The sequence below is a fragment of the Hemicordylus capensis genome, chromosome 2 (assembly GCF_027244095.1).
Source record: "Hemicordylus capensis ecotype Gifberg chromosome 2, rHemCap1.1.pri, whole genome shotgun sequence".
Classification (NCBI taxonomy): domain Eukaryota; kingdom Metazoa; phylum Chordata; class Lepidosauria; order Squamata; family Cordylidae; genus Hemicordylus; species Hemicordylus capensis.
In genome coordinates this window covers 376,757,616-376,784,934 of record NC_069658.1, presented here as the reverse complement: position 1 = coordinate 376,784,934, position 27,319 = coordinate 376,757,616, and the positions used below count along the sequence as shown (strand labels likewise).

The window sequence follows — 27,319 nt, the reverse complement described above, 5'->3', positions numbered from 1 at the left end:
CTGAGAGTAGCCTTCAGTATGTCAATGACAGGATCACATGTATGGCAGCACCCGAGGTTGGTGTGATCACCCGCAGCTCCGGGAGTGCACGCTCCCCCAACCCCCCGCACCAACCTCCATTTCTGTTCCAGGTGCCGATACGTCGAGATTGGTCAGGATGTGCGAACCCATCAACCTTGGTATATCCAGTCCTCTGCTAACTGAGCAAAGAGGCACCTTTTAAAAGTGGTGATTCTCTTTATTGAGCAGGCGGAGAGCAACTGGCTCTATTCATCCCCAGCACAGCATCCCTCCAGTGAATGCTGCTGGTGTCTATTTTATGTTTCTTTTTTAGATTGTGAGCCCTTTGGGGACAGGGGGCCATCTTATTTATTTATTTCTCTGTAAACCACTTTGGGAACTTTTGTTGAAAAGTGGTATATATATAAATATTTGTTGTTGTCATTGTCATACTTCTGTCAGAGAACCCGACACCTTGTAAGTGAGATCTGAAATTAGTGACGGATGTTGGGTTCGCTGATGGAAGTAGGGCAGGATATGTTGAGATTGGTCATGACGTGTGAACCCCCCAGTCTTGGTGTTTTGGCATCTGGAATGGAAGTAGAGGCTCAAGTGGGGATGAGGGGGTGGTGGTAGAGCATGTGCTCCTAGGGCTGCAGGTGCTCATGTGAACCACAGGTCCCACCATACACTTGAACCTGCCCGAAGTGTCCATACTGGGTCTACACAAATATTCTCCGTTTGGAAGATGTGGTTATGTTTATCAATAGTTTCTTCTTCTCCCTCATGCCTCTCTCCTCAGTCTTTTGCATACTACTACTAAGAGTTTATTGATAAGAACTATTCTTCAAGAGGCAACACAGATCAAGCCAAAGACACACAAAATGTTTAGACTGTTTATCTATAAATACTGTAGCAGTAGTTTTGGGTCATAGTCCAGGTTAGGTCTGCTACGGTAGAAAAAGGGATATTTCACAGATGCATGGACATGCTCTTATTTCTGTTAGGATTCATGGATGGTGGCAGTCTCCCCTTATATTTCATTGAGATATTCCTGGTCAGCATATATCAGAAAGCCAGTAAAAAGGCTGTCTGTCCAGTAGGGATCATAAAAGAGTCCATTTTGTTCTGAGTAGAATATCTGCAGCCAGACTTCATCATCCTTCTTCAGGGAGAGGATAGTTGATCCGGAAGCGACGTCATGGTTACCAGTGTTGGCATCAAATGTTTTTATCCTGTACTGCCCATTATGTACCAGCCCAATAGCCAAGTGTTTATTGGCCAAAGTGATATCATAGGTGAAGTAGTAGATCCCAGGGATTCTGCAGATAAATTTCCCACTGGATGCATTGTAATGTCCACCTTCATTCATAAGGATTTTGTCAAATTTGATGGGCAACCTCTCTCTTGGGTAGCTTTTGGTTACAGCAACAGAGAAGGCCGATTTGGCTTTGTTGGCCCCACAGCTGCAAGGGCCTGGCATCCCGGGGTCACCCTGTGCTCCTTTGGGGCCTTTCTTTCCTGTTCCTCCACTTTTCCCAGGGTTCCCCTTTAGGCCCTTTGGACCACGAGGTCCAGCTTTACCAATGGCTCCTGCTTTTCCTTTTGGTCCTGGTTTGCCTGGATTTCCTGTTCTGCCTTGTGGACCTAAGAGAGAAATCCGTTTCAGTGAGTATTCATACAAGTAACTGGGTGTGAACATAAGAACATAAGAACAGCCCTGCTGGATCAGGCCCAAGGCCCATCTAGTCCAGCATCCTGTTTCGCACAGTGGCCCACCAGATGCCGCTGGAAGCCACAGACAGGAGTTGAGGGCGTGCCCTCTCTCCTGCCATTACTCCCCTGCAAATGGTACTCAGAGGCATCCTGTCTTTGAGGCTGGAGGTGGCCCACAGCCCTCCGACTAGTAGCCATTGATAGACCTCTCCTCCATGTGTAGTCATCGTTGTACCTTTAGAGTGCTTCTGGGCATCATGATGAGCAGCAACACTAGCTCCAGAACAAGACGTATATCAGGAAGTACTTAAAAAAACCAGTTACTAACTTTTGTGGGGTTTGGGGCTACTGTCACTGCTTTGGTGTGATGGTAACTGTCTGCCCAAGCTTAGCTTGATAGAAAAGTGTCCTGTACAAGCCAGAGGTTGCCGGTTCAAATCCCTGCTGGTATGTTTCCCAGACTATGGGAAACACCTATATCGGGCAGCAGCGATATAGGAAGATGCTGAAAGGCATCCTCTCATACTGCGCTGGAGATGGCAATGGTAAACCCCTCCTGTATTCTACCAAAGACAACCACAGGGCTCTGTGGTCACCAGGAGTCGACACCGACTCGACGGCACACTTTACCTTTACACAGATAAGATAAATGCTGTACTTTTCAAAGCCGATAGAGAATGTTTTTAAAGGCAGTTAACTAGGCCAGATTACCAACATGATCCCTCTACATTTGGACCAAAACTTAGTCTCATCATTCCTTTTTGCAATTTTAATAATTATTTATATTTCCAAACAACGTTAGCCAAACAAAATCCTTATGCCACTCCATGTCTTCCAGAGACAACACAGAGACATAGGCAGTTTTGGTCCATCTAGCTCAGTATTGTCTACTGACTGGCTCTCCAAGGTTTCAGGCAGGAGTCTCTCCCAGTCCTACCTGGAGATGCCAGGGACTAAACCTGCAACGTTCTGCATATAAAGCAGATGCTCTACCATCAAGCTACAGCCCCATCCCCCTCAGCAACAGATCTTCCACAACGTTCTTATTGCTTGCTCAGGCACAGGTCTGAGGCCAGAGGGAATAGAAGCATCTGTGTTCTTTTGGTCCTTGATTTCCCCCAAGAGTCTTATGGGAACTCGTTTGCTTAAAATAAATTCCAAGCAATCAGATCAGCAAAAATGTAAACAATAATATACCAATTAAATTCATATTTTAATACCCCTTGATCTAATTATAATGCTTTATAATAAATGAAAGGTTGCAAAACCAAAGTTCATGGTTTCCAGTATTCAGACCACCTTATTTCTGCTATTATAACGTGACATATGCTAGATGACATTCTAAGATATGACAAAGGGCTTCCAAACTAATTAAAGTATAATTCCATAGCCCAGCATATCCCTTATCTTATGGAAAATGTAAACACTTATTTTCTTTGTCCTACTTAATTTGCCTTTAGAACAGGGGTGTCATTTAGGGAGGGCAGGGTGGGAGCGGGCGGTCATCTGATTCAGACTGATCTGGCATAGACTGATTAAGATTTCCCTGCTCTTTGAAGATGTTATGATGAACAGAACTCTAAAGAGAAGCTGTCTCACTGTCTTACCTTCCTCTCCTTCCTCTCCTTTCTCCCCATCCTTTCCATCCTGTCCATCTTTTCCTGGGAAACCCATCCTCCCTACAGTCCCGTGGGAACCTGGAGCTCCAGGAGGGCCCGGAGGGCCTTGTGGTCCTGGGATGCTGCATACAAGTTGCTTGGAGCCTTTCTGAATTTCTGCTTTTACAAAGCTACTTAGGAGCTGATTAGCTATGCAGGGCACAGTCCAGACAAGCAGAACCAGGAAGATCATGGTGAAACCTGTGAAAATAAAACAGAGGCAGTTCTGACAGGTATTGCACAGGTACGTATGAAGACCAGCAACTCAGGGAAGAGGATGACAGGAGTGAAGCTTCCTGCCTACCCCCTTGCCTCAGAAAAGATAGCAGCTGAGAATTCTATTTGTGAACAGTTAAATTTGTTTTAGATTCTCTGATTTCTTCATGATGAACTGCTGGACAGGTACATATTTGCTAACCGAAGCTAGCCACAAATAAGGATCCTTCAGCCCAGCTAGCTTCTCAGATGAAGACAGCCCATGGTCCAGTGGTGCTAAAGTGACATTTGTTGTTGTTTGATCTTGCCCAGCCAAGATGACTACAGTGGACTGAGGGGACTCTTGAGGTGCCCACTGCATATTACAAACATAAGCGCTGGCAGAGGTGTCCCAGTTCTGAAACTCCATCTGTCAAAGTCTTGACGTTTTCTGAAAGCAATACAAGACTCTTTGGGCGTCAGTGACTGATAACCATTGGGATATATCTGAAGAGCATTTTATCTATACTTCATGCAGACAGTTGGGGAACTGAATCTGAATCAAAGTGATCTGCTCACCCAGTTGAGATGGAGTTTAAAGAGTTTATTGTCTCCCTGGTCAGGTTAAAAGCTCTCTTCATCGGACAGGGCTGACTTAATACTGGCAAACAAGGGTGCAGCTTGGGCTGGCACAATTTTGTCAAAAACAGCACATGAAACTAAGCTCTTGTGAGAACTGGGAGTGCATTCAAGAATCTTCTGCAATGTCCCTGGGGCCCTGCTTCATGCAGAGAGCCAGCCATGCGGGAAAGAACATACTCAAGTCCGGGCTCACAGGCTGTTCAATGTTGACATGTCAACAGCCTTTGTGAAGCCTTATCGGCAGACTCTACCCTGTTTAAAGAGAAACTGTCTTCACTCTTTATCGATTATCTTGCTACACTGCCAAATTGCTGGCAGATCTTTCTTTATGCTCTTGTTGCTCACTGGCTAGCCATTGGCAATTTCTGTTGGATTTTGAAAGTTTCTTACATGAGGAAGAAGAAGCTTAGTAGAAGTTGCTGTATCAGAATTGGGGTGGTGTAATGGATGGTGCTGGATTTGAATCAAGCCAAGCCACTGACTAAATGGCCTTGGGCAAGTCATTGCACTGTGGCTAAGGATTTGAGCTGTGAGTCAGGAAGCTGATGTTTAGCTCTGTATCCATTATTCTCTTGTCTGGACTGCCAAATTCCTGAGCAGGTCTTCATTGTGTTGTGTTGCTCATTGACAATCCAGATCAAAATTTCCTCAGCGAAGAATCCAAGAGGTAGTCTTCAGCAAGCTTCACTCCCTGTTTACAATATGGGGAGTACTGAGATAAATTACGAGAAATATGTGAGTGCCTTTAAGTGCTACATAATAATATACAATAAATAATATTTTCTCAACCTAAATAAAGTGAGATTATAAACTGAAATGTGAAAAATAATGACTTGCCTCCTAAGGATGTGGTGAGGATAAAATAAAACTAATAAAGCACCTTCCACATGAAAGGCTTTTCTAAAAGATTCCAAGAACTTCAACTTTAAAAATATTCTGAAGTGGAGTATTGTGCTGTGAGTGAGGATTTAACATTGCATGGAGTTTTAAGCAGATCTGCTGCTTAAAAATGTAAACAAAATATATTCTCCCTCCCCTTGTTCTTTGGACAGAATAAGAGATCTGTGAAGTTAACTGAACAGACAAAAGAGAAAACTGCTTTAACCTGATTACATTTCCTATCAAAAGCAAGCACAGCTCTTCTTCCATATACTTAATGTCATCTTATGTAATGTCATAACCCAAGTATTATTTGTTGGAAGTGAAGGACTCTGCGTTGTCTCATGTCTCAATGACAGAGCGGGACAGATTAGTGAGTCAGAGAGCTCGAGGGGTCAAGACATTGGCCATCTCTTCTCTACTGCTCTGACACTTTCCCTTTGGTATGTAGATTGCTACTCTGAGGGACTGCCCTCCTTCCTGCCACTTCCTCTTCCTTTCCCCCCTCTCTTCTCCCTTGCAACACACACGCTCCTCTCTTCCTGCACCATGTGTGCATAGATGCAGAAACCATCCCTCTGCAGCCAGCCAGCCAGCTAGATAGATTAGAGATCCTATCTCTCCACTTGCCTATCTAGAATGGAGTTCACCAATAAAGACTCCTTATATTGATTTGAAACTATGAACTGGCCCCAAGTTTATTTTAGTCTCAGCATACACGCATGCCTAGGCAGACGCCGCTGTGTTTTGCCTCTGCACTCTGCTGTAATAGAAGGGCATCTCTTACCAGAGAGAATTCCCAACATTATTTTGGTACTTTGCTTTAATTGATCCTCTTAAAAAAAAGAGTAAAGAGTTGTTTGTCACTTCTCTGAAGAACCAAGCAAATAAAAATGATTATATTATGCTACAAAAATAAGTGACATATAGAGGCGCTTCACATGACATGTGCGAAGACCCTGATTGGGTTCTGCGGCAAGAGCGGAACCCAATCAGGCTCTTCGCACGTGTCATGTGAAGCTTAGCCCATTCTCCCCACAGATGAGCAGCCACTCTTAGCTGGGTGGCCGGATTGGCCACCCACACAGCTACTGGCTCCATCACAGAGCCAGCGGGGGCTGCGGGGATCGGGGGCCGCGCAGCCCCCGGAAGTTCCAGTATGCCCTGCGCAAGTGTGCAGGGCATCCTGGAGAGACCCCCAAGCCCAGGAGGCTGCTTGCAGCCTCCCAGTCGGGGGTCTACCCGTGTGTCGCCGTGCGCTGCAGCAACACACAAGCACAAAAACAAGGTCAACGGAGCGCTCACTCCATTAACCTCATTTAAGGGGAGTGGGATTTACTGTGGCTAGCTGCCAGGAGCTGCACGGTTCCTGTTGCAGCACACGATTGCACAAAAGTGGGCTGGGCTCCCTTAGCCTGCTTTTGGGCGATCATGGGAATAGCTTCATAGAATTGCAATAGGAAGCAGGTTGTATTGATTTCATGATCCTACCATGCCAGCTTCTGATCAAAGCCATTGTCTTTTGAAGGAAGTTGGCAAACACTCCTCGAAAACACCCTGATCAATCTTTTAATGGATCTTTAATATGACCAGCTATCAGGGGAAGAGTACATACAAGATGGGTGTTGTCAGGGTTGGGTATGTGCTTCCCCCCTGTTTAACCATTGGTTCTGGACAGTTCTAGTTATCCTATCCCAGGGCTTCCCAACCTTGAGTCATCCCTCATATGTTGTTAGACTACAACTTGCATCATCCTAAGGCTGGGGGTGATGGGAGTTGTAGTCCAACATCTGAGGACCCAAGATCAGGGGCAGCCCAAGACATTTTGCTGCTTGAGGCAAGGACAATATGACAAACCCCCATCTGCAGTGGGACAGTGTTTGCCACTCCTCCTCATACCTACGCGACTACCTCACTCTGCCTCATGGAAGGGTTTCCCCTGCCCCAGGTTGGGAACTCCTTTTCTAGAATCTTACCTTATGCCTGGACCCCTTTAACGCTCCCTTAGACCTTATTACTCTCAAGCCTCTAGCAAGAACAATCAGCAGCATGCCAGCCATCTCTCTCTCACTCTCTTTGTCTTTTCTGGGTATGTCTGGGGATGCACTCATATCCACAAAGCGCACACACATCCCACCCACAGTTTGACCTGTATTTGCTGTTCCTGTGAGTTGGGCCACCCAAGAGACAGATGATATGTTCTAGTCACTGGCCTTGTAGGGGATGCTGAGTTGCTAGAGATTCCATTGTTCCAAGTGATAACTTGAGCTGTCTGGTGGCAAAGGTCCTCAGGAAGGATGGGGGCAGAGCAGATGGAGTGGCCAAAGCTCAAGAAGCCATGGCAAAACATCAAGAAGAAAGTGAGTGAGATGCAGAGCCTAGTTTCATTAATAATACTCAATGACTTCCTTATTTCAAATATGAGTAACATGCACATACAGCAGAACTGCCACCATTTTTTGGACAGACACTCCATGCCTTGAACATCTGCCTAACAAACAGAATAAACAGGCCCAGCATTTCCTATTATTGAACCTACTTGTTGATCTCTGCTTAGCAGGCAGTTTTTGAAAAGTTTGGGGCACTACTCCATTAAGAAAAAAGGAAAAGGAGCAAGCCATTCTTGCTCCTCATCTTTGAGTTCCTTTCCTTGGGAGTTTCATCATCTGGAAATGAGAACTTTCGGGACAGGAAATGCAGACTGAGGTCTGGTGGGCAGGGGGTGTTGATATGTTTTATCTATGGTATGCTTTTCATCATTTTAATAAATATGCACATGAGTGCTATTTCCTGCCCTGAACCATTGGAATGGGAGGAGTGTAAATGCAATTAATATGACATGAAAAGTAGACTGTCATTACCTCCCAAGCATACCCTCAGATCTGGGGAGGCAGAGAATTGAAGAAATGATGTATGCATGGTGAATGAAGGGGGTTGAATGGGAATAAGCACATGTTGCATTGTTGGCCTGGAGTCTTCTAATCTCAAAACACCACTGGGGAAATGTGTTGTGAATTATAGCTATTTAAGGATCTCATCCATTTTCAAATGTATATAATTAAGAACATGCAGACAGGAGAAAGAGAGAGTGGTATGAATCTCTGAAAAGCAATAGAGATTCTACCCCCAACCCCCTTTTACTATTGTAAAGGATCTGAAGGGTATGGTTATGAAAACTAGTTGGTCATTTCTTTGTCAATGGCTAATGGCCAGGGAGACCCAGAGAACTTGCCTCAGTGTGTGATTAATGGCTCTGCAGGACTCTGGAGAAGGAAGTCATGTCATTCAGGTATCCTTCACTAACTGTAGGAGCTGATGTGAGGGCATGAGATGAGTCACGCCCCTCCCCCACCCCCACCAGCCAGGTGTCTGTCTGGTAAGTGAAGAAAGAGAAATCAGAGAAGCTATGTATGAGATAGAAATGCAGACAGGATTGGGGGAGGTTGGAATGCATAAGCTAGGAGGAAAGCTGAAGCCCCTCAGGGTGCATGGTTCTACCTTCTGGGGCACTTAACTCCCTTGCTCTTTATTACAAGGAGCATGCTCTACAGATCAACTATACCATAACCAAGATCATGACATTCACAAAGTGCCCAAGAGAACACTGGCTTAGTCTGTCAATAGATGCAGGATTCAGAAAGTCAGTTGTTTCAAGTATTTAGGTATAGTATTTCAATCCTCTGGCAGCTGTAAGGTCCACTTTGAGTACATGTTGCAAAATGCACGGAAGTCCACATCAGCCATTTTGGCTTTAAAAACAAAACAAAACTCCAGAGGGGCCTGTCTCATTCCCACTGCAATAAGGCTATTTGAATCCAAAGCCCATGGTGCCCAACTTGGATCATAAGCTGATTTTCCAGCTTTAGAAGCAGTACAATCTAAATTCCTTAGGAAGTTATTCCAAACAGCTCATGGTACACCCAGTGCAGTCTTCTGGGTGTACCATGTGCAGTCTTCTGGGCTCCTTGGGGTAGAATCTAAGATCTGGCTCAAGTCAAATCTTTATTCCCTGGGGCTGACATTGCTGATGCTGGCAGATGAATTCACTACTGAATGGGAACATTCACTTAAGCAGAAGTTGCTTATTTATGGCCTATCACCTCAAGCATTAGCAGCAATGAGCAGTTTGACCAGGCCAAATTGGTGCTCTGTCACGTGTAAAATGGCAGTCTGGTCAAGGCCTTATCCCAAGAGGAGCCGTGTTAGGAAACCAAATCTTGAGTATACGCTCTGCCAGATTACGATAGCTAGTAAATATCACAGGGTGTTTACCCAGGCACGATTCCACGTCCTGCACACTGCCATACTCGAAGGTAGATTTAACAAAGTCCCATTGCGGAAAGATTCTGCCCCTGTGACTCAAGAAATATCGAAACAGCAGCACATGTGTTAGTATATTGTAGCTTTTGCAGAGACATTTACAGTGTGTATATTTCTCAAATCTTCTGGGCTGTTCTGATTATTTTTATATATGTCATCTTTTATTGGACCATGATGGCAAGATTTCTTATGTAGTCTCCAAGTTTTGCCTAATTGTTAGAAGAATTTGTAAGACCATGTTATGTAGCTGAATGGTCGAAAGCTACTATCTACTGAAGATAGTTATTATAATCTGAGTTGATTTTTTCCTTTTCGTTATTTTTATTAATTTTATGTATCTGTATTTTTCCACTCAATGACAAAAATTAAACTATCTATTTATTTATTTATTTGATTTATATATCCGCCCTTCCAAAAATGGCTCATTAGTAGTATATGAATACTACTACTACCTTCTGGGAATTGATGTAACCTGTTGCTGACTTACAGGAATGTGCTGCTATTTCAATGCCATCTAATGAGCAATTTGTAAATAAGTCAAGTAGTACCAAGACACTACAAGCCTCTAGAGATCTCTCCCTCAAGGAAATGGGAACCCAAGTAGTATTATACCTGTGGAACGTTTCATCACTTGTAGAAGTCGGTTTGGGGGCACCCAGGAGACAGGAAGCAGCAGCAGCAACACTGTTAGTGCAACTGATGCTGAGGATGCAGCAGCAGCAGCAAAGCCATTCGCAAATGGAGGCTTTGTTGTAACCAAGCCAGAAACAACAACACCAGCAGCTAATGATGCACAGCCTGGAGTCTCAACAGGAGGAAGTGAAAGCCCTGCTAGAGCAGTTGCTGCAGGGGGTTAAACCTCACCCAGAGGTCCAGCTGCGGGGTATCCAAAGAGACCCACAAGGTGAATAAGCCGTGAAAGGGCTTGGTCTGTGACGTTTTGCAGTTACTAGTGGAGAACCAAGAGGCTGCTTGTGTCCAGGAACCTGCCCAACATAGTATGGCTTTGTGTTAACCATGCTAGTTCAACTTGACTGACATGATGGGGGAAATTACTGGTTCCATAAGTTAGACAATGCCTAACTTGTCCTTTTAATTTCAATGGGACTGCTTTGCGTAATTGCCCTCATCCTATCAGTCATTAATTTAGGGATTTCTAAGCATGGGAACTGGGACAGGCTGAACAAAACTGAGGCAATCCTTACTTTTGTCCTGAGCAGGCTTGGGGAGGGAGTCCTGGTAACAGACCTACTTGGTTTACCTGTGTGAGGACCCCCCACAACTGCAGCCTCCGAAACAGAGGATAATGTGTCTGGAATAACAGAAGTGGTGTCTACTCAACAACCTGAGTATATTTATAAATAAGCCAAATATTACAAAAGATGCCACAAGTCTCTAATGATCCTTCTTCCAAGGGAAACTGGAAAGTTCAATCACAGATTAAGCTATCCAAAAGGGCCAAGTCATATGTCCCTGTTATCTCTCTATCTATCTATCTATTTGATTTTTATACCACCCTTCCAAAAATGGCTCAGGGTGGTTTACACAGAGAAATAATACATAAGTAAGATGGCTCCCTGTCCCCAAAGGGCTCACAATCTAAAAAGAAACATAAGATTGACACCAGCAACAGTCACTGGAGGTACTGTGCTGGGGGTGGATAGGGCCAGTTACTCTCCCCCTGCTACATAAAGAGAATCACCACGTCAAAAGGTGCCTCTTTGCCAAGTTAGCAGGGGTGGGTAGCTGATGATTGTCGTCTCAGATGGAATCTTTGGGCACAGCCAGACCATCTTGTTTAAATATGGCCATTTAATTAAATACGGCCATTACATATGGCCAGTCTACCCCATAAAATAATAACCTTGCCAAATCAAGTGTACATGTTATTTATTAATTTAGATCCTTTATTAATTTAGGGACCCTTCTTCAACACATAAGCATTTCCAAGGGCAGCTTAGAAAATCGGAAGGATAAAGTCAAATGACATCTGCATCTGCCATAATGACATCTAAATACAGTAACAAAAGCAAAGCAGAGAAGGAACATTAGATCAAAGAGACAGAAGAGCGGAATGAAAGGGCTGGGAAAATAAAAGCGACTGCAGCTGGTGCTGGCCAGCATTCTGCACAGAGCAGCCTCAGTGTGAGCAGGCCCCGGAGCTGTTGCAGAGGCCAGTTGTTGCAAATCTCCTTCCTTCATGATGGGAACGATGAAAACAGGTGCCCAGGAGGTGTTTTGCAGCAGCCCACCTCCGCCACAGCACTGGGGCTGCCCTTTACTTGTGCAGCAGCCCTGGCAATTTGCTGATGCCAGCATTGCACTGTGCAGAATGTTTGGCCATTGAGATGATATTGAGGGAAGTGCCAGGGAATTTTTCCACACAGGGCTTTTAGCTTGCATCTCCTCTGGGATGGAGGGCATGCATTCACATTTATTTTTAATGGTTTTTTTACATGTTATATCCCGCTCTTCCTCCAAGGAGCCCAGAGCGGTGTACTACATACTTGGGTTTCTCTTTCACAACAACCCTGTTGATGTGTTTTAGAAAACCAAAGTAACTCCATTTACTTAGAATACTCACTCTAACTTAAAGTAACCCCAGCTGAGCTCAGGGACATTACTGCCTCACATGATCAACGTCATTATCTGTCTCCACTAAATTGTATCTAAGAAACTTGGTTCTCACAGGATTCTCACTGTTCTTTGCTGACAGTTTAGAAAACAGGATGTAACCAAATAAGGAGTGATCACCAGATGAACAATGAATCATTCGCATGTGTACTAGATACTTAGTCCACCATTTTGTTGCCACGTATACTGTGTCTAGGGTGTCAGCATCATTCAGATTGTTTGTATAAATGTAAGATGCACCTGTAACCAAACTGTAATCAGTTTGAGAGCGTAAAGCCCACTGATTACCTGTTGCAACTGCAGTGCAATAAATTGCCTCAAAAGAGATTCCCACTGTGTCTGTTTGATTGGCTAAAAGGCGGACCCAGGGACGAACCGAATTAACATCACTGTGAAGTAGGTTGGGCTGAGAGAGAAGTGACTGGGCCAGAGTCACTCAGCTAGTTTCATGGCTGAATAGCGATTTGAACTCCGGTCCCCCCGGGTCCTAGTCCTGTACTCTTAACCACTACACTACACTAAATCTTATCTGCCAGATTTACCCCAAAGTCCCTGTGAGCTATCGGGGAGCACTTCACACACGATTCAGGTTTTGAATTGCATGTTAGAGTGTAGCCCGATTTATATCCAGGGTCAAAAAATCCACTTTGGGGGTTGGTTTTTTTGGGCAACTTCAGACTCGCAGTAAAGCCTGCTGTGCGGAAAAGGCGAGTCTCCCTGGGGAGAGTGCCTCTAAGTAAAGTGGCACAGCCAAGAAGGCCCTCTCCTTGGTTGCCATGCCCCTCCCCTCTGGTGCAAACATAGCACCTGTGTGGGAGTAGCTGATCCTTCAGCAGCTCTGCCTCCGAGCTGTGCAGCAGAGCTGTAAAGGTCAGCAGCAGCACTTTGAACGGTGCCCAGAAATGGAGCAGGGGTCAGTGCCGCTGTTGAAGCACTGGCGAGACGTGGTCCCAACACCTGGTCCCAGTTAGTACTGTCGCCTAGCGTCGGTATCTGGAACTAACTGCAGTTTCGAAGCAGTCTTCAGGCAGCCGCAAGTACAATGCATTTGTTTGTTTTAATTTACCACATTTTTATACCACCCAAAACTTATGTCTCTGGGCGGTTTACAACAAAATACAAACAGAAAGTAAAACATTCATTAAAGCAAAAATGAAAAGTTTAAAACATTACAACAATTTAAAAAATTTTAAACAATATTTTAAAACAGCATTAAAAACAATCAAAACAGTATAAGTTAAAAGCCTGGGTGAACAGATGCGTCTTTAAAGACTTTTAAAAAGCTGTCAGAGATGGGGAGGCTCTTATTTCACTAGGGAGTGCATTCCAAAGTCTCGGGGCAGCCGCGGAGAAGGCCCGTCCCTGAGTGGCCACCAGACGAGCCGGTGGCAAATGCAGATGGACCTCTTCGGATGATCTCAGTGGGCGGTGGGGTTCATGACGAAGAAGACATTCTCTTAAATACTCAGGGCCCAAGCTGTGTAGGGCCTTATAGTTATAACCAACATCTTGTATTTTGCCCAGAAACATATCCGCAGCAGCCAGTGTAGCTCCTTCAATATGGGAGTTATTTGGTCTCTCTGAGATAACCCAGAGACCAGCCTGGCTGCCGCATTCTGGACCAACTGTAGCTTCTGGACTACATACAAGGGCAGCCCCACATAGAGCGCGTTGCAGTAATCCAGTCTGGAGGTTACCAGCAGATGTACGGCTGTTTTGAGGTCGTTCATCTCAAGAAACGGACGCAGCTGGCGTATCAGCCAAAGCTGATGGAAGGCACTTCTGGCCACCGCCTCAACCTGGGAGACCAGGGAGAGGCTTGGATCTAGAAGCACCCCTAGACTGCGTACCTGTTCCTTCTGGGGAACTGTGATTCCACCCAGAACAGGCAGATCAAAATAGTCTCTTGAGTTCCGACCCTGAACAATGAGTACCTCAGTCTTATCTGAATTACTGTTTGTAATTACTCCGCTAAGTCTGCTTCTAAAATGATGGACAAAATGTATCATCCTCCCTCTTAAGAATAGTGAGGGCGTGACCTTAGGTTAATGTAAAACAACCCATCCTTTCGTTTGAACCAGATGAGTCTATAACGGAATTGTGCAGGCGTCATGTCTTTAAGAGAAGTCATCGTCTGGCAGTATTCAGCAAGAGGCTACAGACAGCAAGACCAGGAATGAATGTGGCCCCTCTCTGCTTTTTGCAATTGCACTTTCAAGACTTGGAGCTCAGCTACTGAACTGCCTCTGCCATTGAGCCTGTACCGATCCTTTGCAAGGCTTCCAGTGTAGCGTTTCCTTTGCATAGCATCAGCAGCAAGAGAAAAGGGCTTTGCAAATGCTGCATAGGCAGCCCTCTTCAGCTGAGCTCAGCAGTTCCCCAGGGCGGCCATTGCATTGTTTCTGTTAACTTGCAAAATAGTCTTATTAAGGATTGCTAGACATGCAAGTGCTTAACTGTTTTAAGGCTGCAATCCAACACACATTTAGAAGTAAGACATGCTGAACTTAGCTGGACTTCCTGACAAGCAAAAATGCACAGTATCGGATTATAAGCCAAGCCATGTCTGGAAAATATTTTAATGAGCTACAAAAATGAAAATAAAAGACAATGCTACTCACACGCAGAAATCTCCTCAATAAGATCCTGACATCCAGAAGGAAAACTGCTGAATCTTAAACAGATGTCCCACTGCAGCACATTGTTGTCCAGTTTGGTAGGTTTCCTAATTATCGTTGCAATAATTTCCTTTAAATGAGGGGCTTGGAACCCTGACTCTCAAATGTCCCAGAGATGTTAGTAAAAGTGGGTTCTTTTCATTTGCATTCCCAGTTTCTGCAACAGCTTGAGCTTTTTTTTTTTTTTTTTTTTTGGCTCAGCTGTGCCAGAGGCATATTTTGATTATTGTGTAATGGGTTTGAGCTTCTGCCTTATGTCACGTGAGACAGGGAAGAAAACTTTACACACATGTGGCTGAATGCTTGGAAGGCTCCAGATAACTTGCGGCGGGGGAATACTCCTCCCCCTGTTGTGTTGCAGCTCAAACAGACCAAGAGCTGCCCGTTGTCTTCTGTAACATAGCGGAATGTGGAAGACACTAGAATGAACAGAATATTATCTCACATGGATGGTGGAGGAGTAACCCACACACATTTTCTGACCCTTGGCAACCTAGCAGGGGCATAACTATAATAGGGCAAGGGGAGACAGTTGTCTGGGAGACCACTGCCTTGGTGGGGGGGGGCAGAGGCAAGTCACATGACTGACTCCCCCAGCCGCTTACCCACGCGGGCTTCCTTCAGTTGTATTCATCCTCCAAAACTGATGTGAGTGTTCAGACCTGGAGCTACCAGAACAGCAAGTCTTTCTCTAGTACCATTACATCACTTGCATCGTCCACAGTTTACAAAACCTCCAATTTTACCATGCTTTTTGTTACCACTATTCAGCATCATTTAAGATTTCTTTACTTCATGAATTGAGCTTCAGTGTGTGTGTGGGGGCCTTTTAAAATCTTGTCTCTGGGCTCACTCCAACCTTGCTATGCCCCTGCAACCTAGCATATTTAAACCAGGCTGTGGTTAAAAGCTTGCTTATGTTAGAAGGGAGAGATTCTCCCTGTCGCTCGTCTCTTGGTTAGGTAATTTTCATCAGACACCAGTATCAAAGTTTCAAACAAAACTTTATTTCATGCTAGGGAAAACTTTTGGGTGCGGCCACCCCCCTTCTGGCAGCTCCTCTGTCTTATATACTGTGCAGTCAACAAATTTTGCACCTGTGCATTGTATACAAGCCAAAGTGTTACTTTTAACCCCAAAGGTTCCAATTTGCTTCCAAGTGCGATATTTCACATTCACACTTCTCAAGAGATCTGGCTTGTGGCTTTGGCCTGGTTTCCCTCCCCGTGGAGACATACTTTCAAACAGTGTCATAATGAAATATCCTCAAGGCGTGTTGGGGGGCGGATCTACCAGCCATCACAAGTGCTGATGATAAGGCGTCTGTGCAAACCAACTGTGCTTTTTGGCTGTTTGAGAGCTATTTGCAAATAATATTCCAACACTTAGGTCTACTCATAAGAAGAGTATTTTCAAAGTTGTAAGATCCAACATGTTAATACTGCATCTCTCTTTTGGATTGTATATGCTATGTAGGGTTGCCAGGTCCAGATGGTGAAAAAGGTTGATATCCATCACCAAAAAAAGTGGGAACAGAGGATGCTTTTCACCAAAAAAGTCCCCCCAAAGTATAGCAATAGCACTTAGCAATAGCACTTACATTTATATACCGCTTTATAGCCAGAGCTCTCTAAGCGGTTTACAATGATTTAGCATATTGCCCCCAACATTCTGGGTACTCATTTTACCGACCTCGGAAGGATGGAAGGCTGAGTCAACCTTGAGCCCCTGGTCAGGATCGAACTTGTAACCTTCTGGTTACAGGGTGGCAGTTTTACCACTGCGCCACCAGGGGCTCCAGTATCCACTTTGCATAACATTTGCTTATGTTTACTGGTATTATATATGTATATATGCATATTTTGATAAAAATTGGATAACGTAAGAATAAATACAGCTCACCACTGTGAAGCTGATGACCAGCTGAGCTGTATGTTTGCTCCATCTGCTGTCTAGGTGCAGAGTTCTCCAGGCCCCTGCTGCTTGATCATAAACTCATCTCCTGGTTAGGTTTGCCACCCACACAGTCCTCTTTCCACCCCCCACCCCACCCCACCCCACAGCCTGCTCTCCCCAGCCAGGAGGTTTTACAGACAGAGATTTATGCTGTGGGGTATCCGAGGAGCGAGTCTACTTCGCAGCAGATTCGAGACAGTTTAATCTGGGGGATTAGGTGGAGCATTTACATCACCCTCTCGGCTGCTCCTCTACGCACAGCAAGGACAAGCATCGGAGTTTAGCAGAAACATCAAGATTTGTTTCAAAAGCCGCTGGAAACAGAGGATTATTTTGAGCTGGACATACCTTGGGCTAAGCAAGGATTCGCAGCCTACCTTCGGGGACAAACAAAACCCTGTCTGTCCTGGTCCCTGAGAGCCCGCAGGGAGCTTGGGTTAAATCCAGCGAATATGTGGACTGGTACACTCCAGTCAGGAGTGGATTAAGGGAAAAGGTCCTGTCTGTAAAACCTCCTGGCCAGCAACTTCACCTCTTGGCTGGAGGCAGGGCAGCGAGCTTGCTACCGAGCCAGCCTCTTTGCATGCTGGTACAGTGGTGCATGCATGATCTCCCACTCACTTGCTGTTCTCTACAACTACAAACATTTATATATGGCTTTTCAACAGAAGGTTTCACAGTAGTTTTCAAATAAAAATATATAATAAGATGCTCCCCTGTGTCCAAAGGGCTCACAATCTAAAAGAAACACAAAGTAACACCAGCATCAGCCACTGAAAGAATGCTGTGCTGGGGTTGGACAAGACCAGTTGCTCTCCCCATGATAAATAGAAGAGATTAACCACTTTAAAGGGTTCCTTTTTACTCATTTAGCAGGGGTAGCTGCTAACTGAGTCAAGTTAGTTAGCTAACTGCTAACTTCTCACTGCCGCCACCACGACATGAAGCAAGCGGTTCCTGCCAGGCTAACCTATCTCTGCTCCTGCATCACATGGTTCTGCAACCTGCCACTGAAGCACAACCTCAGTTCCGGCTTCCCCAATGGATGGATGGTCAGTAGGAAGGGGGAGGAGACAGAGGAAGAGAAGCTGCTCATGAGAGCATAGTGTTCTGAGCAAACAAAATGTTCCAGCTGCTCCCCAGAACTTCAGACACCGCAATAGCAATAGCAATAGCAATAGCAATAGCACTTACATTTATATACCGCTTTATAGCCAGAGCTCTCTAAGCGGTTTACAATGATTTAGCATATTGCCCCCAACATTCTGGGTACTCATTTTACTGACCTCGGAAGGATGGAAGGCTGAGTCAACCTTGAGCCCCTGGTCAGGATCGAACTTGTAACCTTCTGGTTACAGGGCAGCAGTTTTACCACTGTACCACCAGGGGCTCAACACATGTCCCCACCCCAAAAAAGTTGTTTAGTACACAAAATAGTGTTAATTCCTCCTAATGCAAAATAATAATAATAATAATAATAATAATAATAATAATATTGTTTGGTTCCTCCAAACATTTGCATGTATTCTATAAAAGGTCCCTAGCTGACAACCCTGATGCAATGGCTTAGCTATACCTAGATGTGCTGCCTAATTCTAAAGTTACACTGCATTTCAACAGGAACAGCGCACTGTGTTCACCTGCTGTAAACCTCATCTTCTGTGAGGCAACAGGAGTCTGATCCAACTAGCTAGGAAGCCTTACAGAGCAACGCTTGATTTTTCCAGCTGCAGAATCAACCAGCAAACAACATAAAAATATTGCTTAGGCATGATGATGATGATCTTTCTGCTTAATGTTGGTAGAATGTATTAGCTTTGTAATACTGTTTTCTCATGTTAAAGCTTACTGATGCAGGTCTACAACAAAGACCGCTGTGAGGTCTCATCTCAATGGGCAAGAGGTCTTCAGACTCCCTTAAGACAAGAAGATGAGTAGTACTGTTGCACTTTTCAAAGATTAACTGTTTTTATTGTGCCATGAGTTTCCACAGGTAATAGTCTAACTTGGCATTTTCCAATTTTATTTTATTTTTTTGCCCAAGGGACACTTTTAAAAAGGGAAAGACAAATTAAAAAACCCCACACACTGCCCCTCTCCCAGTGCAGACACACACACTGCTGCATGTTTTTAATTTGTTTGTTAAGCACTATGGGACAGGTCCCTCCCCGTGCATTATAAGGTGAATGGCCTGCAAAGTGTTACCGAAACAGCGTGACTTGGGACTGCAAACAGCACCCCTCTGTGAGATTTGGAGTTGTAGCCACTTGCAACCTCCATCTTGGAAGCTTGAGCTCATGGGATCGCAAACTCTGCACATGCCCTTATTGGGCAAACTGCAGTTTGGTAGCTTGGCACAAGCAAACATGGAGCAACATTGCCCAAGGTCAGAAAAACAAATGATTGTAGGGAGACCCCCTATGGCCTCTCCTGCAAAAAGAGAGGAAGCTAGCAAGCAGACCCGGGGCAAAGAGATCTTCACAAAAGAAATAGTTAACTCCCTTTGCAATGGGATTAGCCTTGCTAATCACTCCTACAACTACCCAGATAAGCATGGCACACTTCCAGTCTCCTATCACAACATTAATGCCTTGCCTCTAGGCAAGAACCTAAAGGTAGGATCCTTCACAGAAAAAAAACAAACTTCTCTCCCAGGAAGAGATATCCAGTCTCAGATAAAACTTTTGAGTTCACCCATTCAGTACTCTACACACACCTCTCAACCAGCCATTCCTTCTTTTGTTCCTTAAAGATCACACCCACTTGATTGGTTCATGCAAACATGAACTTCTTTAAGTCCGAATTTATCCCTTCCTGTGAATAGCCTCCCTGCCTAATCAATCTTTTTTCTCTTCCTGTACGCTGATTATCCCTAAATAAATCTGATTGTCCCACATTTCTGTCTCCTCTTCATTTCCAGACCAAAACTTGGCACAAATTGACACTGTAATGAATTGTTTCACATAGTCATGCTGATTCCCCACTCTGATTTAGCATTCCCCATGCTGATTTAGCACTCTGGAACAGTTTCATTAACAAAAGGCAGGGTTTAAATTCCCCACTGTTTGTGGGTGACTCGCTCTTATATATTGGGATGAATTTAAATTCCTAGCTTTGGGAACAAACTGAGAGTAAGCATAGCACACTGGCAAGTCCCCCCTCTCCTTACTCCAGTATGCTGTGGCACACTAGTTGGGAGATGCTGGTCAGATTCATAAATTGTGTGAAGTAGATTGACTAAAAAGTAGGTTAATATGCTTTGCTTTTGCACAGTGCAAACATCTGAGTGCAAATGGTGCCATTGCTTTTAGTCAATGATGCCAATTATATCTTCTTGTATTTTTGCAAACTGACCTGTCATTTTGCTAATAACTTAAGAGGATTATAGGGGATGAGACATTCATTGGCAAGAGAGGACTGCAAAGAGGGCAAACACAGAGAGAAAAGGACTGCAACTCAGTGGTAGAGAATCTACTTTATTATTATTAATTTATTATTAATTTGATTTCTATACCGCCCTTCCAAAAATGGCTCAGGGCGGTTTACAAAGAGAGATAACAAACAAATAAGATGGCTCCCTGTCCCCAAAGGGCTCACATTCTAAAAAGAAACATAAGACACACACCAGCAACAGTCACTGGAAGTACTGTGCTGGGGGTGGATAGGGCCAGTTACTCTCCCCCTGCTAAATAAAGAGAATCACCACGGTAAAAGGTGCCTCTTTGCCCAGTTAGCACTTTGCTTGCAGGTGGTCCATATACAATCCCTTGCATATCCGAGAAAGGTAAAATGTGCCATCGAGTCGGTGTCGACTCCTGGTGCCCACAGAGCCCTGTGGTTGTCTTTGGTAGAATACAGGGCAGGGTTTACCATTGCCTCCTCCTGTGCAGGAAGAGATGATGATGCCTTTCAGCATCTTCCTATATCGCTGCTGCCCGATATAGGTGTTTCCCATAGTCTGGGAAACATACCAGCAGGGATTCGATCCGGCAACCTCTGGCTTGGTAGTCCAGCCATTTCCCCACTGTGCCATTAGGTGGCCAGGGCTGGAAAATACTTGTTTGGAATCCCAGAAAGCTGTGTTTTGTCACTGGAGACAGAAGTGAGCTAATGGGTCAAGGGCCTGAATCAGTACGTAACCTATGCTTCAGGACATAAACTTTCTTTCGTAGGTTATGGCTGATCCTGCACACACCTACACTGACCCAATTTTCTGCTGCTTGTCTTTGAGATCCTCCTGCTGAACATAGATTGTCTGAGACTTTCTCTTTCACGTTGCACATATATGCTTGTCTTTATGGAAGCATAGAGGCTGTATCGTTGGTTCTTGGTATGTTTGTTTTCTCCAAGGGCTATTGATTCAGGTACAGACTACTGTACTTTGCTCCTCGTGCAAGTATGCTTGTATTGAACGGCTCCTTCTTATTCCGATACTTGACAGTCACTCAAAAATCTTTTTCCAGTTCTTGGATTCAGATGTGCTATGAGCCTGCCATTTGTCTGCCCCCTTTCCCCAAACCCTGGCCTCCTTTGCCCCAGAGCCCATGAATCCCATGTGCAACATCAACATGAATTGTGCTAGTTACTGGAGTACTGTGCATTCTGTGCTGGCCCTTGCCTCTTGTACCCTGGGAGGAATTTGTACAGCATCCTTGGAGAGAATGCTATTTTGATAATCAAAACAAAGTAGTAAGCTAAAGCTACTGTTAGTATCATCAGGGATGCAAACTAGCAGCTCTATTTAGATAGACCATTACCACAACTAACGCCTGTATGTGGTTTTTCCCAGACATCAAGCAGGAAATAAAAGAAATACCAGCCAAGCTCCTAAAAAAGGTTTAGGTCACGCGAAGTTCAGCAATATTGGAAGAGGCTAGATAGAGCATAGGGGTTCACATTTAATATTTTGTTGTTAGCATTCATAGGCATCATATACTAAGTAGGCTGTGCAGTGCACGGCGGGAGGTAAACGGCATTGTAATCTACTTAGAATGTATTGGGAAGATGGCATATTTCTGGGGATGTAAGCCTTCCACTTACATTTTTATATATATTTGGAAAAGCCTAATCTAGACAGCTTTTCTAAGTTTGCAATGATCTCATGTTGACTTCAAAATTTTTAGCAACCTTTACTGGGGCTCCACTGGCAATGCACTTCTCCTAAATAAATAAACTAGTCTTTTATAATAAGAAACAGAACGATTGCAAGAGGCAGATTTACTCCCTAAAGGAGAGCATATTTTCCTCTACCGGACTGTTGAGGGGACTGAGGAGAAACATTAACCATTAAAACCCTCACACAGCAGAGTATGCTCTGGTGGGAAAGAAGTTAAGCCCAATATATTATCTGGAGATATTAGGTTGAGTTAAAACAAACAAACAAAGATTTATTAAGAAACTAAACATGGCATACTAAGAGAGAGCCATTGAACAACATACACAAACAGCCACTAGCCTTCAACAACAAATGAACAATGGGAGAGCTGGTCTTGTCCCCTTAGCTAAGCAGGGTCCACCTTGGTTGCATATGGATGGGAGACTTGATGTGTGAGCACTATAAGATATTCCCCTTTGGGGATGGAGCCAATCTGGGAAGAGCAGAAGGTTTCAAGTTCCCTCCCTGGCATCTCCAAGATAGGACAAGGTTTGTTTGTGTGTGTGTGTTTTTTTAATAGGACAAGATTTTTTTAATTGAACCAACAAACTACCAAAGCATACAGTATGTTCCAAGATAGGGCTGAGAGAGATTCCTGCCTGCAACTTTGGAGAAGCTGCTGCCAGTCTGGGTAGACAATACTGAGCTAGATGGACCTATGGTCTGACTCAGTATATGGCAGCTTCCTATGTTCCTAACAGTTCTAGACCAATACAGACCTATTAACATTTCATTGTTACTGCGGTGCTAAGAGCAAAGCTTTAGAATTCTCACTTCTAATACAGACTACATTACTTGGCCTCAGCTGCTATTTTGCAAAGGGTGCACTAAGCAACTAAACAACAGGTAATTCCTATCTTGGACAGGGAGGAAAAATTCAATAGGTAGGAAAAGAGATTGAGGAGGAGGAAAGGAAGACAATCTTAATTGTTTTGGCAGTAGTAATGGCGAGGAATCAGCAGACTTGATTGCTATGGACATCTAAAGATAAAGATAAACATGTGACAGGCTGAATTTGGGTGCAAACACAAACAAAGGAGAGGCTATATGGAACAAGCTAGATCAACTGTGACTTCTATAGAGACAGAATGACAAGGAAAAGCAGCTTGCTTGGAGATGAGAAGGTCTCAGGCTTGACCAACTGGATCGATAAGCATCAACATGATGTGGAAATTTGGACGGCACCGGAGACCTACTTGGCAATAATGACAATAAGGGATTTGCATCAACTTCAAATTAAAACACAGAAAAGAAATTCTATAGGATCATCACAGAAGTGCACAAACTAAGCAAGTACTGTATTATTCATGCTAACTTGCTTTTAAATGTGCAGAAGTTGTTTTTGATATAAAAATACAATGGGCAGCATCCAACTTAAAACAATGCCCTTGTGCAGTAGCATAGGGAGACAAGTGGCATCTCTGGTTCAGTCCGCTGCCAGCGGCCCCTCCCCCCCAGCCACACTCCCTGCGTCAGACATCAGTGTCCAACATCAGACATGGGGTGTGGCTGGGGCGCGAGGCACAGCCCCGAGTAAGACGGCCTGGGTTCTTTGAGCCCATTCGTGCTATGGTGGCTCCGCCCCTACCCTTGTGTAAGAACATTTTACTCACACAACAGGGAGGAGCCATTTTCATTTATTCTGCCTTCCCTCTTCTGTCCCCTGAAATATATCTCTGAGGGCTGGGGAAACCTCAGGGATGTATTTTAGGTAGAAGAGGGGAATTGGTGAAAATTGCCCCCTTCTGCTGCATGAGCAAAATGTTCTTACACAAGAGCAGTGTTTAGGCTGGATGCTGCATCATATTCAGTAGGATGAACAAAGTATAGATTCCTCATCCCAATCCCAGAACACTAGGTATCAGTGCTATTTGTCTTCTGCATTAGGAAATCATCTTTCTAATTTACTTGGCAAGTCATTGACATCTAATTTCCATAAAACAAACAAATCGATGTCAGGAAGCCTGAACAGAGCTCTCCAGCTGCAGCTTCAGTCCTAGGTGGTAGGACGTCTTAGTAATATCAATTCAAAATGCATTATTACTTATTACTATTATTTATTCAATTTCTATACCGCCCTTCCAAAAACGACTCAGGCGGTTTACACAGAGAAATAGCAAACAAACAAGATGGAACCCTGTCCCCAAAGGGCTCACAATCTAAAAATAAACATTAGATAGACACCAGCAACAGTCACTGGAGGGATATTGTGCTGGGGCTGGATAGGGCCAGTTACTCTCCCCCTGCTAAATAAAGAGAATCACCACGGTGAAAGGTGCCTCTTTGCCCAGTGAGCAGGAGACTCAGACTGGCTTTATTGCTAATGATCAGGAAGTGGTGAAGTATTTAGGATTTCTAAGTTTTAAAAAGTATGACTATAGGGAAACAAGACAGAGGTAGGCAAAAGGTATTATTATTATTATTTTTATTTATGCCTGATAAATATTATAAATGCTTCTCTGAGGGAGGACAGGATGCTTTCTTGTCTTCAGGAAGCTATTATTAGCTCTTCATTCAAACTTAGCCCTTCAAAAATATTGGCTTGGGGAAAAAAAGTCCTTTCCCTTTTATATCTGAACTTCTGCAAGTAATGTCTGGCTAATAACATCCGCCATATCATCAGAGGCTGCTAGATATGACAGAGATGGTTCAGTTACAAACAATGCAGTTGAACTTTTAAGCTTTTCTAGAACTGTAAGTAATACTCTGTGTGTGTGTGTGTGTGTGTGTGTGTGTGTTTGGGGGGCGGGGGGGGGACGGGTTGTTTTAGATAAAGAGTCTCAGGCTTACATGGACCAGAAACAGCTATCACTACAGAATGCATGGCTGTCGTCATGACCTGTAGACCATAGGCTTTTGCCAGCTGTATTAAGTCAAGAGATGGGTGAACTCTCTTCCATTCACTTTGAACAGGCCCAGAATGATCCCATCTTCCCATCAGATCATTTTCTGAGAGTCACTTTGAGGTTTGATAAATGTGCAGATCACCAGTTTTCCAGTGGCCCTGGCACTCTCCCCACCAACTCCTACCTAATAATAAAGGTAGTTTAAAAGTGATTATTTTTATTTATGCCAGATAAATATTATAAATGCTTCTCTGAGGGAAGACAGGATGCTTTCTTGTCTCCAGGAGGCTATTATTAGACCCCGGGGCCATTCACACAGCCAAGCGGGCGGGGAGGTGGCTTCCCAAACCATTTTTAGCAGCCAGGTTAAAAAGCTGGGCTAGGCAGAACGAGTTCGATCCTTGCAGTTCTCATGTCCAGCCTAACCCAGGCTGGGTGTCCCTAGCCGGGGTTAGGCTGCTTGTGAGAACAGCCTTCTTATTTGAAGAAACCTGCACTGGATCCCTCAGAGTTAGGTAATTACAGACCCGCTTCCAATTTTCCATGGTTGGGCAAGGTGATTGGAGTATTGGTTACTTACCGTGAAGGCTTCTTCCTGCTGCTGGATGTGAAGACATCTTATGGGTTATACCTCTCCATTGCTCCAGAGGCAGGACTATGCTAATTAGTTTAGAAAGCTTAAATAGTCCTGGGAAGGACATCCCCCCCCCACCCCAGTTCTGAGTAACCAAGTAGAGAAAACAGAGACAGAAACAGATTAATAATGTTAGGGCACAGCAGTGTAAAGAAAAAAGGCAGTCCCTGCAGTAGACCTGGACAGCCCAAGCAGGTGGGCTGAGATGTCTTCATATCCAGCAGCAGGAAGCAGCCTTCACGGTAAGTAACCAATGTTCCTTTCCCTGCTGCTGAAAGAGGGTATCTTGTGGGCAGGGGTGCACCTAAGTAATTTTGGAGCCTGGACTAAAGGCTTTTGGAGGCCCCCTCACCCACCTGCTGCAACTTAAGTCTCCTCCTCCTCCACACCCCCCCCTCTGTGACACATGCTGTGTTTTAATAAAAACCACTGGAGTGGGCGGAGATGAAACCTGGCCCAATCTACAGCATCCAGGGTGGCCACCAAAAGGCCCAGTAGGTGGTCTAGAGTGAGAAGTGGTACCCTCCTGCCTGGTTGGATTAAAGAGATTGTAGTGGTTACCTATGATTACTCCCAGATAGTGTAACCTCTGAGAGGGAGAGAGGTGGCTCTTTGCCTGGTTGACTAGGAACCTATGATTAGACACTACAGTACTTTAAGTGAAAGCCCAAGGTCTGATTTGGCTGAGGACAGATCTGGTGCTCTGAAGAGAGTATTTAAGCTTTCAGAACCAATTAGCATAGTCCTGCCTCTGGAGCAACAGGGAGATATAACACACGCGCTGTTCTCTTTCAGCAACAGGGAATGAGCAGGTGGCAGCCTCTTAGCTCCAAGCAGATTTGGGTAGATTATCTAGACCTATTCCAAACTGGCTTTCGAGCAGGCTATGGGGTTAAGACGGCTTTGGTTGGCCTGGTGGGTGAGCTCCAGCTAGGTATTGACAGAGGAAGTGTGACACTGCTGATCCTTTTTGATTGCTTAGCAGCTTTCATTACCATCAACCATGGTATCCTTCTGGGTCAGCGATGGGGATGGGAGTGGTGGCACTGTTTTATAGTGGCTCTGTTCCTACCTCTCTGGTAGATTCCAGATGGTGTCACTTGGAGACTGCTGTTCTGCAAAGTAGGAACTAAAGTGTGGAGTTGCACAAGGTTCCATACTGTCTCCAATGCTTGTTAACAGTTACATGCAATTGCTGTGAGATCAACAGATTTGGTGCAGGGTGTTCTCCATATGCTGATGACACCAAAATCGTATTTCTCCAAATCAACCTCATCAGGAAATGGCATAACTTCCCTAAATGCTTGCTTGGAGGCAGTAATGGGCTGGATGAGGGATAACAAATTGAAGTTGAATTCAAATAAGAGAGAGGTACTGACTGTGCAGGGCTGGGAGCAAAGAAATCGTTTAGATCGGCTTGTTCTTGATGTGGTTACACTCCCCCCCAAAGTTCAGGTATGTAGCTTCCAAGTGCCCTAGATCCCAAATGCTTTCCTTTTCTCAGGTTGAGGCAGTGGCCAGGAGCACTTTTTATCAGCTGTGGCTGATATGTAAACTATGCCCATTTCTGGAGGCACAATGGTGCATATGCTAGTAACCTCCAGACTTCCCTACTGTAATGCACTCTACATGGGGCTGCCTTTGTACTTAGTAAGCAACTACAACTGGTACAGAATGCCATAGCCAGGCTGGTCTTTGGGATATATGCGAATGGACCATTTAACACTGATCCTAAAAGAACTGCAAAATACAAAGTGCTGGTTTATTACTTTAAAGCTCTCAACAGTTTGGGCACCTTCTTTGTCATGAACCCTGTTGCCTATTAAGATCTGTGGAGATTTGATTACAATTGCCACTGGCTTGTTTAGTGGCAACTCAAAACCAGACCTTCTCTACAGCTAAGCCAGCACTCTGGAATATGCTCCTTGTCAAAGTAAAAGCTTCTCCATCTCTGGCTGCTTTTAGAAAGACCATCCATTTCTTAAGTTTTTAACTGAAATTAATTT

The 27,319-nt window shown here is 44.5% G+C and overlaps 1 protein-coding gene across 2 annotated transcripts; it reads right to left on the bottom strand.

Moving 5' to 3' along the window:
• Positions 1-882: 882 nt before the first annotated feature.
• C1QTNF2 (C1q and TNF related 2) lies at positions 883-14,940 on the bottom strand. Of its 2 annotated transcripts, XM_053289387.1 has the most exons (4): positions 14,666-14,940; positions 4,602-4,902; positions 3,324-3,575; positions 883-1,647 (listed from the first exon to the last, which is right to left on the bottom strand). In XM_053289387.1, the coding sequence occupies exons 3-4, from the start codon at positions 3,565-3,567 to the stop codon at positions 1,034-1,036; spliced, it is 858 nt and encodes a 285-aa protein (XP_053145362.1). In that variant the 5' UTR covers positions 3,568-3,575; positions 4,602-4,902; positions 14,666-14,940; the 3' UTR covers positions 883-1,033. The 2 variants fall into 2 exon arrangements, with proteins under 2 accessions (XP_053145362.1, XP_053145361.1); XM_053289386.1 differs by lacking the exon at positions 4,602-4,902 and having other exon boundaries at positions 14,666-14,936.
• Positions 14,941-27,319: the final 12,379 nt, after the last annotated feature.

Bases quoted from the DNA above. Each gene is read 5' to 3' on its own strand.
- C1QTNF2 (XM_053289387.1), bottom strand. From the start codon at position 3,567: ATGATCTTCCTGGTTCTGCTTGTCTGGACTGTGCCCTGCATAGCTAAT. The intron at 1,648-3,323 runs GTAAGACAGTGA...TTTCTCTCTTAG, and splicing joins AGGAGAGGAAGGAGAGGAAG to GTCCACAAGGCAGAACAGGA.